The sequence below is a fragment of the Littorina saxatilis genome, linkage group LG3 (genome assembly GCF_037325665.1).
Source record: "Littorina saxatilis isolate snail1 linkage group LG3, US_GU_Lsax_2.0, whole genome shotgun sequence".
NCBI classification, from domain to species: domain Eukaryota; kingdom Metazoa; phylum Mollusca; class Gastropoda; order Littorinimorpha; family Littorinidae; genus Littorina; species Littorina saxatilis.
The window spans coordinates 34,521,184-34,538,867 of record NC_090247.1 but is presented as its reverse complement, the minus strand read 5'-3'; the positions used below and the strand labels follow the sequence as shown (position 1 = coordinate 34,538,867).

Genomic DNA, 17,684 nt, shown 5'->3' with positions numbered 1-17,684 from the left:
CATACGTGGGTGAGTAAGTGTCAGCATGTTACTGTGTGAGCATCTGCATGCGCGTACTTGTGTGACTGTTTGCACGTATCTCAACATGTGTTAGTAAGTGAGAGAGAGTGTCGATGTGTGTGTGTCTCCCCCCCCCCCTCCTCACTCTCTCTCTCTCTTTCTCTCTCTCTCTCTCTTTCTCTCTCTCTCTCTCCCTTTCTCTCTGATCAATGTAAATGTGTTGCTTTTAGCAGTTGACATGACTTTCTTTTAACTGTTATCGTTTAGTTCTGACACAGAATAAATTAAGAAGGTTCTAAAAAGCTCCTGTCTTTTTACATGTGTTACTTCAAATGTTGTTAAAAATCTTGATCACCTTTTAAAAGTTTTGGGCGGGGGGCGTCCCGGATTCAAACCTTCAGAGAATATAATTATACACTGTATTGTTTGTCACGGATTTCTTGCACTTCCACAAACTTGATATTATTCCAACACAATTTCAAATACCCAACGTTTCTGAAAGTACAGTCATGTTCCTTTGCAGATTGTAGCCTGGGTGCAACCTGCGCCATCTGACTCAATGCTTGAACAGTTCGATAGACTGTTGGCGTGCTCTCGTACATCTGGTCAGCTGATCACCATCACCACGTCACATGATTCAGAACAGGCAAGTACATATTTTAATTCATTATGTTACATTTAAGTTTTAGCCGAAGTGTCTTTGTCTTATTTACCTCAAATAATTTATCATCATTTGTGATGTTATATTGTTGTAAGACGTTATTTGTTTTGATTGATTTTTTATTATTTTATTTTATAATTTTGTATGTTGATTCGTTAGTTTATTTCCAGAATGCTAAGTTCTGAATGTTTCAATAAAACGAACTGGGAAGTAACGGGAAGAACTCATTGACTTACCTGAGTAATCAGTGTTGAAGGAATCGGTCCTGTTTTTCAATGTGAGTTGGCTGTCTGTTAACAAATCCAAAACCAGACAGACTCCTTAGGTTCCAAAATTATGAATTAAAGAAAAACAAGAATTGTTAGTTAATAGAATGTTTAATTTTTTTACAAAACAAAACACACAGAAGTACGTCGAGCCAATGAACCTTTTAGTGGAATACAAACAAACAGTTCTGTGAATCACAAACTTAGTATTGAGATTTCTCAAAAGTTGTTGAAGCTGAAGCTTTTAAAGGGCAGCTGTCGGGTTGCCTGGCCTCAAAAATGCGCGGAGTCGCGTGCAAACACGCGTTTAAGAGTTTTCCGAGTTGATTCAACTAAAGACTGTTGATTTTGTCCAGAAGAAGATACTTTTATCAGTAAATTGAAACCATGAAAATGAGTGAAACTTTCTGCTAGTTCTCACAATTGGCAAGAAAACGAAGCAGTTGGCAGGCCGAAACGACTCAAAATCCGCGACCGACAACTCTGTAAGCACAAGAAGAGACGCCGCAGCGTTAGCCTGGCAGTGACGTCATCCGAGGAACCCGAAAAGGCCGCTGCGAAGTTTACAGTACAATGCAGAGTACAGCTGGGCATCTGTAATGCTGTACGCGTGATTGATTCTTGCACTAAGTAAAGTATTAGGGTGGTGGTATCTTCTCAGGACCCATGTTCCCATCTTCTCTTCTTTGATCTGACCAACTGCAACCTTCACAAGTTATTTCTAAAGTGGTTCACATGCTGTTGCTACTCCCCCAGTCCACCCGGTTAAACCATAAAGTTGCTCAACCACAGACCCTCGTGTCCCTGGTCAGCAGACACTTTACACTGAAGAAGGTCCGCTTGAGGTGTCACGCCAATTACCGTGTACGTGTGAGGTACTGAATTCAAGACAAAAACCAACTCTGTCGGTGGGAAAATCTAGGAAAGAGATAATGACAATACCTCTTCAGTTACTCACTCAAGTAGGTAGACGAGATAAGATAAAGGGAAGAGAGACGAAGACAAAGATGAAACAGTGGATCTAGTGTGGAAAATGGGGGAGGGGGGTTCGGCCGCAAAAAAATCAAAGATGAATTTGTCAAACTGTGATTGTGATGGTTATCGTGTGTGTGTGTGTGTGTGTGTGTGTGTGTGTGTGAGAGTGTGTTTGTGTTTGTGGGTGCATGTGTGTGTCTGTGTGTGAGTGTGTTTGTGTGTGTGTGTGTGTTTGTGTCCCTCGACGCGTGACATTATATGCCAATAAGTTGAACAAAAACAGGGTTCAAGTGGGAACACCTGAACAAAAGCCGTTTTTCACTGCGAAATTTTGGCCTGGGAGAAGACACCCCATCCTAAGTTTCTCTTCACCTAACCCGATTGCGCCCACTACACGGTATAAAGAGAGCGCCGTTCAACCCGGCCGATTCCTCGGCTGACGTCACGCGTCCAAGGGAAGTAATTTTCGAGCGGGCTGCATTGACTCAGCCAAGAATGCAAACTTTCTTCGATTAAAGACATTGTAGCATGTCTAAAATCTTCGGACTTGTGTTATCAAGCTGTTAAAATCACCAAGTAACTTTTAAGTATAGTTTCAGTTACATGAGAACTCATTCTGATGAACAGATTTTGAGAGCCACAACCCAACAGCTGCCCTTTTAACTTCACACATTGCAAGGATTTGATGACCTCCACTCATGTCGCAAATATGGTATATCCTCGTCACAATTTTATTTCAGGATCACAGTGGGTTCGTGTTTGTGTCAAAAGAAAGCAACACTAAGTTATCATTTTTTTTAAATGATAAAAACTGTATATAGTCTCTGTTGGCCCTAAGACATTATGTGTAACTTTGGTTCACACAACGTCCATTAAGCAGTTGAACATGGACAAGTTTGACATTCCTTGATCTAGAGTTGAGTTTTCTCAGAAGCATTTGCAGATAAATCATTCAAAGATGTAAAGTTGCACACTTTTAACCGTCTATGTTGTTGTTTCCATTCAGAATAAAAATTTGGAGGACGTCAAATAAAGTTTGCCGCTGTCACAAAAACGGAACATATGAACAGTGTTTTTTTTTAGAAGCAAGTTAACCCAGATTTGTTTTTAAGAATGAGGAGTGATTATTCAATTCACATTCATTTTATTTGCTTGAATACCATGGTAAGTAACTGGCATTATGTCATAACCTTGAACAAAATTAAGTCATATTTTTTTTTTATGAAGCCTCAGTCTTGATGCATTCAGTACCTATTTGGCAAAGGGAGGCACTCAAATTTAAATTTTCAATTACTTATACCATAGGCTACTGTTATACACTTATGAAGTGGTAAGGCACATACGATTTCAAAACGGATAACGTTTTCAGTACCGTACGTCACTGTCCGTTACCATGGAAACGACAATCTCCAACTGCCATAATGGGCTGCTAGGAACACGTTTTTTTTAGCTTCCCCTTCAATCATAGGAATATGATTTTTTGCATGTAGGATTTAGGAGTCCATAGTTGTGGAATAACAACAGGGATTTTGTCTTGGGTGAATAGTTCTAACAAAATATTTTTTTACATGAATTGTCATGTTTTGCAGCACAATTTTAATAAATATGACCCGCCTGAACAGTTATTTATTAATTTAAAGGAAATTCCTGTTGTCATTCCACAGGTTGTCCTCTGATAAGCATGTCCCTTAAGTTTCATTGCATTCGGAACAGATGGATTGAAGAAAAATAGTTTCCTAGAAAACAGGTCATGCAAAAACGCTGAACAGAGAAACAAGGCCGAGGACATTTCAAAGCTCTTTCATTCACCTCAAATCAATGTTACCATAGTTCAAGTACTTTTCACAGACACCTGGTAACTACAGGCTTACCTAAAACTTACCTCAAAACTTCTAGTCTGATGAGCTCCTCCTGTCTTTTGAGTTTAGCTGCACGCACAGGCTGGTAATAAGTCTTATATATGGTAAGAACGTTCTGAACCCTACACGTTTTCGATTACGATTGTTCTTGCCTTGAAATAATAATTCGGAAACCATTCATTTACTGAACTGATGCAGTCGTATTCAGTGTAGTCTGCTACATATGACAGAGTCGATCGAGTCAGTCTTCCAAAATGCTGGTCTAGCTGGTACGTTATCGGAATAACACTTGTGTTTTCTGTTAGCCGCTGGGAATTGTATACTAACTCATCATTTGGTAATGTGGATGATAAGCTACATGCCACTAACACGGCATATGAGAAGAATCTATGCAAGTCGGCGAAAATGAGATGAAACACAGCGGCTTCTATTTTTAGATCAGTGGCACTGTGGCACAGGCACATGCAATCTGTCAGAAAAAAACCCCACTTCTGCTTTAATTGAGAAGCAGGGAATTTATGGTCATTTGGTATTGTGGAGAATATAAGCTACATGTCATTAATTAATTCTGAGGATGAGAGCACAGTCTTGCTTAGGCAAAGGGCGTAAGAATACGCTCTGTGGAAAAGTTAGCGCACTCCAAGAGTGCGCTAACAGCTTTAGCGCATCGCCATTAGCCAATCAACTGGTTCACATCAGTCATGCGACACCAGTACTTACTGACAATTGTTTTTATATATTTATTCGAATGCCTTATGCAATCACCCTTAGTTGAATAACAATCTTTGTAGATACGGGGATATAGCTCAGTTGGTAGCGCGCTGGATTTGTATTCAGTTGGCCGCCGTCAGCGTGAGTTCGATTCCAGGTTCGGCGGAAATTTATTTCACAGAGTCAACTTTGTGTGCAGATTCTCTTCGGTGTCCGAACCACCCCCCGTGTATACTACATTGGGTGTGCACGTTAAAGATCCCACGATTGACAAAAGGGTCTTTCCTGGCAAAATTGCTTAGGCACAGTTAATAATTGTCTACCATACCCGTGTGACTTGGAATAAGGCCGTGAAAGGTAAATATGCGCCGAAATGGCTGCAATCTACTGGCCGTATAAAATTTCATCTCACACGGCATCACTGCAGAGCGCCTAGAACTGTACCCACGGAATATGCGCGATATAAGCCTCATTGATTGATTGATTGATTGATTGACACCTACTTTTGATTGATTTTATAACGTTTTATCTTCTCACACAGGTGAAGAGTTCAGGATATATACCAGAAGGTAAGCAATGTATGTTATTAAAGAGAGGCTAACAGGAATTTGTATTTCTTTTGTCATTATGTGAGCCTGCTGTGAATGTTGCTCAACACACTGATATTGTATTTGTTCATGACACGGATGAAAGGCAATTGAAGAAAATCCCTTGAACTATACAGAGTGTGCTGGCAGTCAACCAGGAAATGAAAGCATCCGAAACTCGTTTGCATGGACCAACAACTCTTACTTGATATGCCGTTTGTAAATAGCCTTCGGGGAGCTCTTACTGAGAGAGAATTGCACTGACAGTAGACCATTAACAATTCTGTAAAACGTCCTTATTAACCTTCACCCGACCGGGTTATCGACTACACACGGAAGACATCGTGGGGCCGTGCGGACCCATGCTTCTCAAAGAAGGAAAAATATGCATACCCTTCCGTAGACCCATGCTTTCCAAAGAAGCAAAAATGTGCATCCCCTTCCGTAGACGCCGTGGTTAAATTTCCGCGAGAAGTAATTAAATTAAATTATTAATTTAATTATTACCGTGCGAACTTAAGCTTTTCAAAAAAGGAAAAACCTGAATGCCCTTCTATAGACGTCGTGGGGCCGTGTGGACCCACATTGTTATGCATTAATTTCGCTCCACGCGACTTGCTTATGTACTCCAAAATTAAACAGATCGTAGAAAATGATGTTTAGAGCTAATACCTGAAGGTTTGTGACTTAATTCTCTCCCTGGTTTTTATGTTAAGTTCCTTCAGTTTGAGAAACATGGGTCCGCACGGCCCCACGATGTCTTCCGTGTAATTTGACCTTCTGTTTATATTTAGTCAAGTTTTGACTAAATATTTTAACATCGAGGGGGAATCGAAACGAGGGTCGTGGTGTATGTGCGTGCGTGTGTGTGTGCGTGCGTGTGTGTGTGTGTGTGTGTGTGTAGAGCGATTCAGACTAAACTACTGGACCGATCTTTATGAAATTTGACATGAGAGTTCCTGGGTATGAAATCCCCAGACGTTTTTTTTCATTTTTTTGATAAATGTCTTTTATGACGTCATATCCGGCTTTTCGTGAAAGTTGAGGCGGCACTGTCACGCCCTCATTTTTCAACCAAATTGGTTCAAATTTTGGTCAAGTAATCTTCGACGAAGCCCAGACTTCGGTATTGCATTTCAGCTTGGTGGCTTAAAAATTAATTAATGACTTTGGTCATTAAAAATCGGAAAATTGTAAAAAAAAATAAAAATTTATAAAACGATCCAAATTTACGTTTATCTTATTCTCCATCATTTGCTGATTCCAAAAACATATAAATATGTTATATTCGGATTAAAAACAAGCTCTGAAAATTAAATATATAAAAATTATTATCAAAATTAAATTGTCCAAATCAATTTAAAAACACTTTCATCTTATTCCTTGTCGGTTCCTGATTCCAAAAACATATAGATATGATATGTTTGGATTAAAAACACGCTCAGAAAGTTAAAACAAAGAGAGGTACAGAAAAGCGTGCTATCCTTCTTAGCGCAACTACTACCCCGCTCTTCTTGTCAATTTCACTGCCTTTGCCATGAGCGGTGGACTGACGATGCTACGAGTATACGGTCTTGCTGAAAAATGGCAGCTACTTGACTAAATATTGTATTTTCGCCTTACGCGACTTGTTATTACTTACTTCTCGCTGAAATGTAATGATCTTTTAGGACATAAGAGCTTTTTAGGTGTCTGAGGCATTCTTAAAAGCTCATTAAAAAATTCCAACTGGTTTAAGAGATATTTGCAATTAAACACCCTTCTGGGTCCACACGGACCCACGACGAGCGATGAAGGTTAAAAGTTACATTATTGCAACAAGGAATTGTCTCCCCTGACAAGAAAAGTCGTAGCAAAACAAGAAGTGTATTATCAATAAGCAAATAACTCAAACAGAAGTGCAGTGCAGGCAATTGTCAGATAAGACCTGGAATGGATCTGTCAGCAGTCAGGAAAGCGTACACAGTGTTAGAAACATATAAATCTAATTTTGTTCTTGGAAAGGATTGTTAAACGACATTTGCTGTGCTTGTCAAGAAGTTACCAATCAATGAGAAAAAAATTATCTTTATGAAAGATGATGGATTGACATCTTCTCATCATCTCTGCCTACGTGAAACATACCTGTGGTGAAGGCAATCGTAGGACCATTGTCTCAAAATCGTAACTTTTTGCCTCATATTTGTTTGTTGCACTGCTGTTTCAATCAAAATGAACTCTGTTCGTATCATAGTATTTGGATAATCTGATGCCTACATTTAATTGTGTACAGAATGCATGAAGACGGCGAGTAAGGACGAGATACTCACTTCTGATAGCGACATTGAAGACATGCTCATCGAGCTAGGCCAGGCGTGCATCACTGAGGACATTCTACGTGACGTCAATGCTGGTTTCCAGCTCTACATTATCCATGGAAACGGAGAACAACACCCTGTCTTTCTCAACTTGCAGGAAGGTATGTGTCCTTACGATTCCGTGTATGTATATGCTTCGGTTTCTGCTCACATACATTTTTCTAATCGTCTGTTTCAAAAAGTTAATGATAATTATTAACTTCCCCCTTCCCCCTCCACATCTTGACGTTTTGGTTGTTGCTTTCTGGTTACTTTTGTCTTGTGAATATTTTGTTCTTCCGGAACACTTGAAGTTATTTGTTTCTAATTTTAGATGGTGGAAGTGTGGGAAGGGGTGAATTGGCCAGAGGAAACGTTAACATTGCGGGAGTCTTCAGAGTTCTGGCACAGGATTTACCCATCTTGCTTCGTGGCGACAAAGCGGGTCTATTCCAGGCGTTTGCAGAGGGTCGCATCAAGGTCCAGGTCAACAACTCAACACCTCTGCTTCGAACAGAACAGTACTGCAGGAAAATATCTGCTCTGTACCAGGAAAGATTCGGAGGAAACAAACACGACTGAGCTTTTGCGTGTGACGGAAGGTTCAGTGGGATCGGGTTACTGCAACTTTGCATGTGTTTTCGTGACGTAACATCTAATGCTGAATTCTAGCCCTTCCTGCACCCAGTGAGGTTTTCAAGGGTCATGCATGACCGCCAAGCAGAACAAAACGCAAGACTGATTGAGAGGGTGATTGTATGCATTGAACTGCTCATTCAATAATCATTTGAAACCTTAGCACATGTATTTAAATGCTTAGGATTTTGTAGTGTTGTCTTTGTAGTTTATGCACCATCACTGTAATTTTAAGGCAACTAGCTGTCAGGCCACGGCTTCCTTCCTGTGTGAGGTGAACACTGATTAGTTGGATTTGGCACCCTTATCAGCGAAAACTCGTCAACTCTGAGAAATCCAAGTCATCTAAAAAGCACAGGAAAAAGAAAAAGCTGTCTACCATTTGAAAGGTCAGATAATAATAACAATTCCTGCTCATGTGGTTCATTGGTGTGAGTTATCTCTCTTTTCTCAGAAAACATTTAGAAAGAGAGACTGAAAAGATAACAATAGAAATCTTACTTGAAATGATACCTGTCTGACTGGCCAAAATGCAGATGACAGTTACTCTTAAAGGTGTTCTTGTAAGTCCATTATGAAATATATTTTGCTTTTTATTTGTATACCCATTGTTTAAACAGCACCTGCTTCGATTGACACTTCAGGTTCTGAGGTGCTCTCGTGTGGGTTTTCTCTGGAGTACAAAAGACAGGTAGGACTATTTGCCATAGTCCCTGGGTAATATACCACACTGTTTAACTGATGATTGGCAATTACTAATTAATGTGCCAAGTTAAAAGTAAGAAGCAGCAAAAAAATAGATTCTGCATGTACATTTCAACGGAAAACACATACACTCTCGAAAGTTCCCCGTTGTAAAATCGACAAACGGTGAGAACAGCAAAAACTTGTCAAGTTTTGCAAGTTTTTTAAAAATTCGTTTGCGATGTCGATGTGATTTATGCTGTTATGCGACATGTCCAGAAGACTTTTGAACATAACGATATATACGTTGTCAAACAGGACGGATTTTTTTTATACTAGCAGTCAGGCTCCGGCTTCGCCCGGGGTATTAGCAGAGCCTTTAGGAATTTATTCCAAGAACAATCACACAGGAAATGAGTTACCTCCCTTTCTTCTGTACATTTAAAACTTAAGGACATTTAAAATACTGTACGGCCTCAAAAGCATTTGAAGGCAAGTGCTACCCACTGTTGAGTGCCAACAGAAATTCAGTAACATTTATATTTTAGAATGAGTTACCTCCCTTTCTTAAGAAAATTCCAGATGATCGAGCAGAAAGTTCAACTGATCATTTTACCCCATTGAAAATAACACGGTATGCTGGTATGATAAGAATTACCTACCTTCCATGGATAACAAAGCAAGAGTTACCTCCCTTGCACTTTAAAAGCTGTATGGGGTGGTTCATTATCCGAGGAAGGAAACAATGTCTCGAGAAACTAAAACCCAGGTGTACATCTGTGGCTCCTGGGCAGTGTGCATGCACAATATTTTGTCCTTGCATTTTGCCATCTCTGAGGTAGGGCGACCACAGACAGACAGAGAGACGCACACACACACGTACACACACACACACACACACACACACACACATACACACACCCACACACACACACACACACACTCACACACACACACACACACACACACACACACACACACACTTACATACATCCATTTTTATATATGTAATGGATTAGCTGGCATTTATAATTATTTATTAGAGTTACAAATTCAGTAACTCTCAGAGAGTATGCATTTTCAACACCATCAACTCGATGGCTTAAAGCGACAGAGTCTTCACAGGTGGACATGTACTTTTCACTTTTTTTTGGTACGTCGCATAACAGCGCAGCTGCTATCTCAAATGACTCACCATTGTGTGTTTTGGTTGTTGTTGCAAAATATGTTTGCATTAAGCTGTCATAATTTGAAGACAATGTGGGAATGCGTTACTGGAATGTGCCGTTTATGCCCAATTACCCGATAAAACGTCATCAAAGCACGCGTTCTGAGCCTTTTGAGGAGAACGATACATGCACCATTGGGAATGCCGAACAATAAATTACAGCCGGCTACCCTTTCCGAATCGTAGTACTATTTATCGGAAGACCATCGCATAAAGAGCCATGTTCGCAGTACAACTTAAATTCATCGGAAACTAGTAAATATGGCTGTTTGCGCGTGTGTTAACGAGATGTAGCCTAATCGACCTAATATTCAAAACATATGTTTACTTGAATTCTGTTTGAACCTCTTCCCTAAAAAAAAATTTCGGATGGCTTTTTTAGCAACAGTTTGCTGCATAGAATAGGACCAAGAGGAATCATCATCGTCATCGTCATCTCTCTCTCTCGTTCTCTCTCTCGCCCTCTCCCCCCTCCCCATCCGCCCCCTTACCATAACTGTCTTCCCCTAACTTAATACATTCTAAACCAAGACTTCTTTCTGTACACTCTCTTTAGTTTACGTGTATTGTTACGTTTTTTGCACGTTATATTCCTCAAGACCCTGTTCCAAGACTTTGTTCTTTTTTTAGTACAACGTTATTTGCTCCTGTACTCTTCTTTGCCGATTTAACTTTTTTCTTTCTGTTGTGTCTTCTTGTATTAGTATTGTATTTACTGACGAAGACACTCGTCGAAACCGGTTTATGTTAATTGTTTCTGGTACTGGTGAGTACATTTTCACTGTTATCTTGTTGTTGTTGTTGTTGTTGTTGTTGTTGTTGTTGTTGTTGTTGTTGTTTTTTTGTTTGTTTGTTGTTGTTGTTGTTTCTGTTGTTATTGTTTCCCCCCGCGGGTTAGGGGGAAGAATTTACCCGATGCTCCCCAGCATGTCGTAAGAGGCGACTAACGGATTCTGTTTCTCCTTTTACCCTTGCTAAAGGCACAGTAAGCCTCCCGTAAACCACCACAGAGCTCCCCGAGCGTCTACATACAGTACAAACATACTTCCATTTAAACGCTCACCGAACGGGAACATCCTGGCTGCTTTCTGTCGAGCGTGAGAAATTTTCAAAGAATTTATTTTCGTGGACTTGGCCTGCTACAACAATGGCGCCTCGTTTTGGTGCTGGACGGCTGTTATGAATATCCCGGAAATCACGCCCGGACAGTAAGCCTCCCGTAAACCATCACAGATACTGTCAGGCTTTTACACACGGTACAAACACCTTTCCATTTGAACGCTCACCAAACGGGAACATCCTAGGTGCCTTACGTAAAGAGCGAGCAATTTTTAAAGAATTAATTTTGCAGATTGTCTCGAACACCTTTTGGACCCATCCTGAACTCAGGTCAAAATGAGTTACTTCCCTTAAACTGACGATAGCCGTGGATCGATGATTATCAGAATGTTTTTGGACCGTGGTGCGTTTTTGCGCTAGACCTAACTTTTAAAATCTAAATAATAAATTGACAGCTTGTTACACAAACATTCTTTAATCATAAAATAATTCTTTTTTCATCAAGACAAGATCAGTGCAATTCGAAGTTGTGAAAGTTTGAAAAAAGAAAAGCCCGGAAGCAGGGTCACGCAAGGGTCGTAGCAGTCGACGGTTTATGCGGCATATCGCCGTTCCTCTCAGAGACAGTCAAAAGCCATCGCTAGAGTTCTTGTGAACCACAGCCGTTTGTTTCGTGCATAAAAACGTGCTATTGTAGATAAGCTCACATCGACTCGCATTCAAATGACTAACTGACGACTACATTGTGAAAAAGGGAAACTGGATCACACGGGTTCACGATGGCTCAGGGGTAAGATAAACCACGCAAAAATAAATTCTTTGAAAATTGTTCGCTCTTTACGGAGGGCACCTAGGATGTTCTCAATCGGTGAGTGTTTAAATGAAAGGGTGTTTGTACTGTGTGTAAAAGCCTGACCGTATCTGTGATGGTTTACGGGAGGCTTACTGTGCCTTTAAGTGTTTCTTGTATAGAATATAGTCAATGTTTGTAAAGATTTTAGTCAAGCAGTATGTAAGAAATGTTAAGTCCTTTGTACTGGAAACTTGCATTCTCCCAGTAAGGTCATATATTGTACTACGTTGCAAGGCCCTGGAGCAATTTTTTGATTAGTGCTTTTGTGAACAAGAAACAATTAACAAGTGGCTCTATCCCATCTCCCCCCTTTCCCCGTCGCGATATAACCTTGAACGGTTGAAAACGACGTTAAACACCAAATAAAGAAAGATGCTGTTGTTGCTGTTGTTGTTGTTGGTGGTGACAGTGTGATGCATGACAAAAACATGAAATGTCAAAACAGCTATAACAACTATAACTTACTATAAAATTTCAGTAGGTTATGGACAATCCAGCTGTCGATCAGAGCACCAGAGCGACACTTTCGCATTGGAATTGTGTAATGCATTGACAGTACCCTTAGGTTTTCTGTAGAATTTGTTTTGATGAGACTATTTCATATATTTTGATGTGCATTTTTTCATAATTTTGAATGTTAGTTTAATATATTTAATGAATTGGTAGGTAAATTACAAAGTTTGCATTAAAACATATCCTAACGATATACATATATTTCGAGATGTTGTTCTCATTTTCTTAATTAATGTCATTAATGACGTCATATCCGGCTTTGACAAGAGTTGATGCGATACTGTGGCGACCGTATTTTTAAATCAAATTGATTGACATTATACTTTGACCTCGTTCAAAAAATGGTAGTGCATTTCAGCTGGGAAGTCTAACAATTGTTTCATAAATTTGCTAATTACACACACACACACACACACACACACACAGACGTACACACACACACACACACACACACACACACACACACACACACACACACACACACACACACACACACTCAAACACACGTATACACACGAACACACACATATTACCACACGCGCACGAACCCAAGCACACACATGTATACAATTTCTCGTTCTCTCGGTCGTTATCTATGTGTCTCTGTCTCGCACACGCACGCACACACACACACACACACACACCCACACACACACACAGTGTATGTTTGTCTCTCTGTGTCTTCAAGTCTCTATTCTGCAGAATACTGCTTTTTCACGCATTGTCCGTCGAAGCATCAAAAAGAGGTAGAATTGATTTTAAGAACGAGAGCAATATTAATTCCGTTACTTATTGCACCGTGATACAAGGGAGAGCACTCCTACACAGAAGAGTAACTCCGTCGATATGGAAGTATTTCCACTCACAATGTGTCAATACGCTGCATGTCTGTGTAACACTTTGAACTCAAAGCCATGACGTTCCCTACACAAGGCTTTGATAACGAACGGATAAGGGGCGTAACTCCTTAGTCATATTACAGTTGAAAATTCAAAGCGGGTCGGCTTCACTCAATTTCTTGGCATCAGAGGCTTGACATAAATTAGGAAAACAAATGGTTGGACCCATCATGGACCAACTAAAACGCTGTAGGGCAGAATTAATATTTTGATGGTATTTTTGAACGTTCTCAGCGTCACTGTAGGAAGTGGCGTTCTCAGCGTGCAGAAAGTGAGCGTCAAGTCCCTTTGTATCAACAACGAAAATCTTTGCATCTTTGAATGAATCGAAACGCACGAGTGGTAAGTCTCGTGCGTTTTGATTCATTCAAAGATGCAAAGATTTTCGTTGTTGATACAAAGGGACTTGACGCTCACTTTCTGCACGCTGAGAACGCCACTTCCTACAGTGACGCTGAGAACGTTCAAAAATACCATCAAAATATTAATTCTGCCCTACAGCGTTTTAGTTGGTCCATGATGGGTCCAACCATTTGTTTTCCTAATTTATGTCAAGCCTCTGATGCCAAGAAATTGAGTGAAGCCGACCCGCTTTGAATTTTCAACTGTAATACAGTGGTCGCCGGTTAATATGACCACTTTGGGACCGGGGTAAAATGGTCATAATAAGCGGCTGGTCATATTAACCGATGTTAGAGAAAACGACTAAAAAAAAATCGCAAAACGAAACATTTTTGTGTAATTAATAATTGTAAGAAAATGTGTCTGTTCGAGACGTATGTGCTGTCCGGCAAAGCTCTGAAGTAAATCCCGGTTTCATCAGCATTGTAAATTTCCGATGGGGCATAATCTGCGAGCAGATTCGGAAGGACGTCGTCTTTCCATGTCTTAGCAGCATCAAAATCGGCGTCTTGGGCTTCACCGTGAATTTTATGAAATGTCAAGCCGTTGCGAACTTTCCAACGAGAAAACCTTCCATCGGTTGGTTTGAATTCAGTGTGTCCGAGAGCCGTGGCCAATTCTTCTGCTTTTGTACACAACAATGGTCCATGAATTGGCGCGTTCTTTGCTCTCATCTTCTGGAACCACTGAAAAAGACCATCTTCCACATCTTTGTCTTTTCCATGTCGTAGGCGCTTTCGTTGCGGTGAATCCTGCGTTGCGCACTCCTTCCTCACGCTGTCTTCATTCTTGAGAATGTTTGTCAAAAATCCTCTGTTGACGCCCAACTGTGCAGCACTCTCACGCATACTACAGGATGGTAGAGCTTTAAATTTGTCAATAAGTTCTAGCTTTTCCTCGGCTGTACGATCTTGGCGTTTTCGTTTCGACATTGTTTCCTCTTGAATCAGACTGAAAGATTGGTTGGCTCGTGCTCTGTTTGCCAAAAAAAGAGAGAATAATGTTCGTGATCACTTTAGATTTATTCACGGGAAATAATGAAAAGATCGCACGCTTTTTTGCCTTTTTTATGACGCTCAGTCTCGGGGAAGAAAAGAGAGAGAATAATGATCGCGACATTAGAGATCACTGAGCACTGATCACTGATCACTTTAGCTTCATTCACGAAAAAGAAAGAGAATATCGCACGTCTTTTTGCCTTTTTCAAAAAATCGTATGTATTTTTTCCCCCCGAGTGATTTCAAACTGAAAAAGATGTGAACTTGTTGCCATTTTCTCGAAACAATGTGGCCATATTAAGCGGCGTTGTGGTCATATTAAGCGGCTTTTTCTAATACATAACAAAGAAGGACAATTCCGGACCGGGTAAAATTGGTCATAATACGCGGCTGGTCATATTAACCGCGGTCATATTAACCGGCGACCACTGTATGACTAAGGAGTTACGCCCCTTATCCGTTCGTTATCAAAGCCTTGTGTAGGGAACGTCATGGCTTTGAGTTCAAAGTGGTCTGTGTAAGTGACAACAGAAAAGCACTTGCTCAGTCGATCAACTCAGTCCGCAAGACTCAAAGCCAAACCACTCCCAAAGTGTCATAGCGTCAAGTAATGAGGAAATCAATGGAAATCCTATTGACACGACGGGCTTGAGCCTTAGGCAGGTACCTTTTTTACATTTAGTCAAGTTTTGACTAAATGTTTTAACGTAGAGGGGGGAATCGAGACAAGGGTCGTGGTGTATGTGTGTCTGTCTCTGTGTGTGTGTGTGTGTGTGTGTGTGTAGAGCGATTCAGACTAAACTACTGGACCGATCTTTATGAAATTTGACATGAGAGTTCCTGGGTATGAAATCCCCAGACGTTTTTTTCATTTTTTTGATAAATGTCTTTGATGACGTCATATCCGGCTTTTCGTGAAAGTTGAGGCGGCACTGTCACGCCCTCATTTTTCAACCAAATTGGTTGAAATTTTGGTCAAGTAATCTTCGACGAAGCCCGGGGTTCGGTATTGCATTTCAGCTTGGTGGCTTAAAAATTAATTAATGACTTTGGTCATTAAAAATCTGAAAATTGTAAAAAAAAATAAAAATTTATAAAACGATCCCAATTTACGTTTATCTTATTCTCCATCATTTGCTGATTCCAAAAACATATAAATATGTTATATTCGGATTAAAAACAAGCTCTGAAAATTAAATATATAAAAATTATTATCAAAATTAAATTGTCGAAATCAACTTAAAAACACTTTCATCTTATTCCTTGTCGGTTCCTGATTCCAAAAACATATAGATATGATATGTTTGGATTAAAAACACGCTCAGAAAGTTAAAACAAAGAGAGGTACAGAAAAGCGTGCTATCCTTCTTAGAGCAACTACTACCCCGCTCTTCTTGTCAATTTCACTGCCTTTGCCATGAGCGGTGGACTGACGATGCTACGAGTATACGGTCTTGCTGAAAAATTACATTGCGTTCACTTTTATTCTATGAGTTCCACAGCTACTTGACTAAATGTTGTATTTTCGCCTTACGCCACTTGTTTACATTTAGTCAAGTTTTGACTAAATGTTTTAACGTAGAGGGGGAATCGAGACGAGGGTCGTGGTGTATGTGTGTGTGTGTGTGTGTGCGTGTGTGTGTGTAGAGCGATTCAGAGTAAACTACTGGACCGATCTTTATGAAATTTGACATGAGAGTTGCTGGGAATGATATCCCCGGACATTTTTTCTTTTTTTCGATAAATGTCTTTGATGACGTCATATCCGGCAGTTTGTAAAAGTTGAGGCGGCACTGTCACACCCTCATTTTTCAATCAAATTGATTGAAATTTTGGCCAAGCAATCTTCGACGAAGGCCGGACTTCGGTATTGCATTTCAGCTTGGTGGCTTAAAAATTACTTTGGTCATTAAAAATCTGAAAATTGTAAAAAAAAAAAAAATTTATAAAACGATCCAAATTTACGTTCATCTTATTCATCATCATTCTCTGATTCCAGAAACATATAAATATGTTATATTCGGATTAAAAACAAGCTCTGAAAATTAAAAATATAAAAATTATTATTAAAATAAAATTTCCGAAATCGATTTAAAAACAATTTCATCTTATTCCTTGTGGGTTCCTGATTCCAAAAACATATAGATTTGATATGTTTGGATTAAAAACACGCTCAGAAAGTTAAAAAGAATAGAGATAAAGAAAAGCGTGCTATCCTTCTCAGCGCAACTACTACCCGGCTCTTCTTGTCAATTTCACTGCCTGTGCATCGAGCAGTGGACTGACGATGCTACGAGTATACGCTCTTGCTGTAAAAATGCAGTGAGTTCAGTTTCTGTTAGTTCGACAGCTTGACTAAATATTGTTATTTCGCCTTACGCGACTTGTTTATTTTTTAGATACGCCATCGATTGACCTGAGCCTTGTGTAGGTACCGTAAAGTACCGAGTATAAGCCCATAACATTGTAAACGCCCATCCCCCACCTTGGAGCAAAATCCATGCAAAAGGTGAAGTACGGAGTAAACGCCCACCCCCCACTTTTGCCTTTCTAAAAAAAAACAAGTCGCGTAAGGCGAAATTACTACATTTAGTCAAGCTGTGGAACTCACAGAATGAAACTGAACGTAGTCCGCCGCTAGTGCAAAAGGCAGTGAAAGTGACGAGCCTGTTTGGCGCGGCAGCGGTTGCGCTGTGCTTCATAGCACGCTTTACTGTACCTCTCTTCGTTTTAACTTTCTGAGCGTGTTTTTAATCCAAACATATCATATCTATATGCTTTTGGAATCAGGAACCGATAAGAAATAAGGTGAAATAGTATTTAAAACGAGTTTGGAAATTTAATTTTGATCATAATTTTTAATCTTTTTAATTTTCAGAGCTTGTTTTTAATCCGAATAACATATTTATATGTTTTTGGAATCAGCAAATGATGGAGAATAAGATAAACGTAAATTTGGATCGTTTTATAAAAAACATATTTTTTTTACAATTTTCAGATTTTTAATTATTTAGTCA

The 17,684-nt window shown here is 39.8% G+C and overlaps 1 protein-coding gene across 1 annotated transcript; it reads left to right on the top strand.

Annotated features, from left to right (window-relative positions):
* The first annotated feature begins 559 nt into the window (after positions 1 to 559).
* Positions 560 to 9,929, top strand: LOC138961185 (uncharacterized). The gene is made up of 3 exons (XM_070332785.1): positions 560 to 650; positions 7,332 to 7,517; positions 7,730 to 9,929. Exons 1-3 carry the CDS (start codon positions 560 to 562, stop codon positions 7,975 to 7,977), a joined length of 525 nt encoding a protein of 174 aa, XP_070188886.1. The 3' UTR covers positions 7,978 to 9,929.
* The last annotated feature ends 7,755 nt before the right edge of the window (positions 9,930 to 17,684 follow it).

Bases quoted from the DNA above. Each gene is read 5' to 3' on its own strand.
- LOC138961185 (XM_070332785.1), top strand. From the start codon at position 560: ATGCTTGAACAGTTCGATAGACTGTTGGCGTGCTCTCGTACATCTGGT. The intron at 651-7,331 runs GTACATATTTTA...AATTGTGTACAG, and splicing joins ACATGATTCAGAACAGGCAA to AATGCATGAAGACGGCGAGT. The intron at 7,518-7,729 runs GTATGTGTCCTT...TTCTAATTTTAG, and splicing joins CTTTCTCAACTTGCAGGAAG to ATGGTGGAAGTGTGGGAAGG.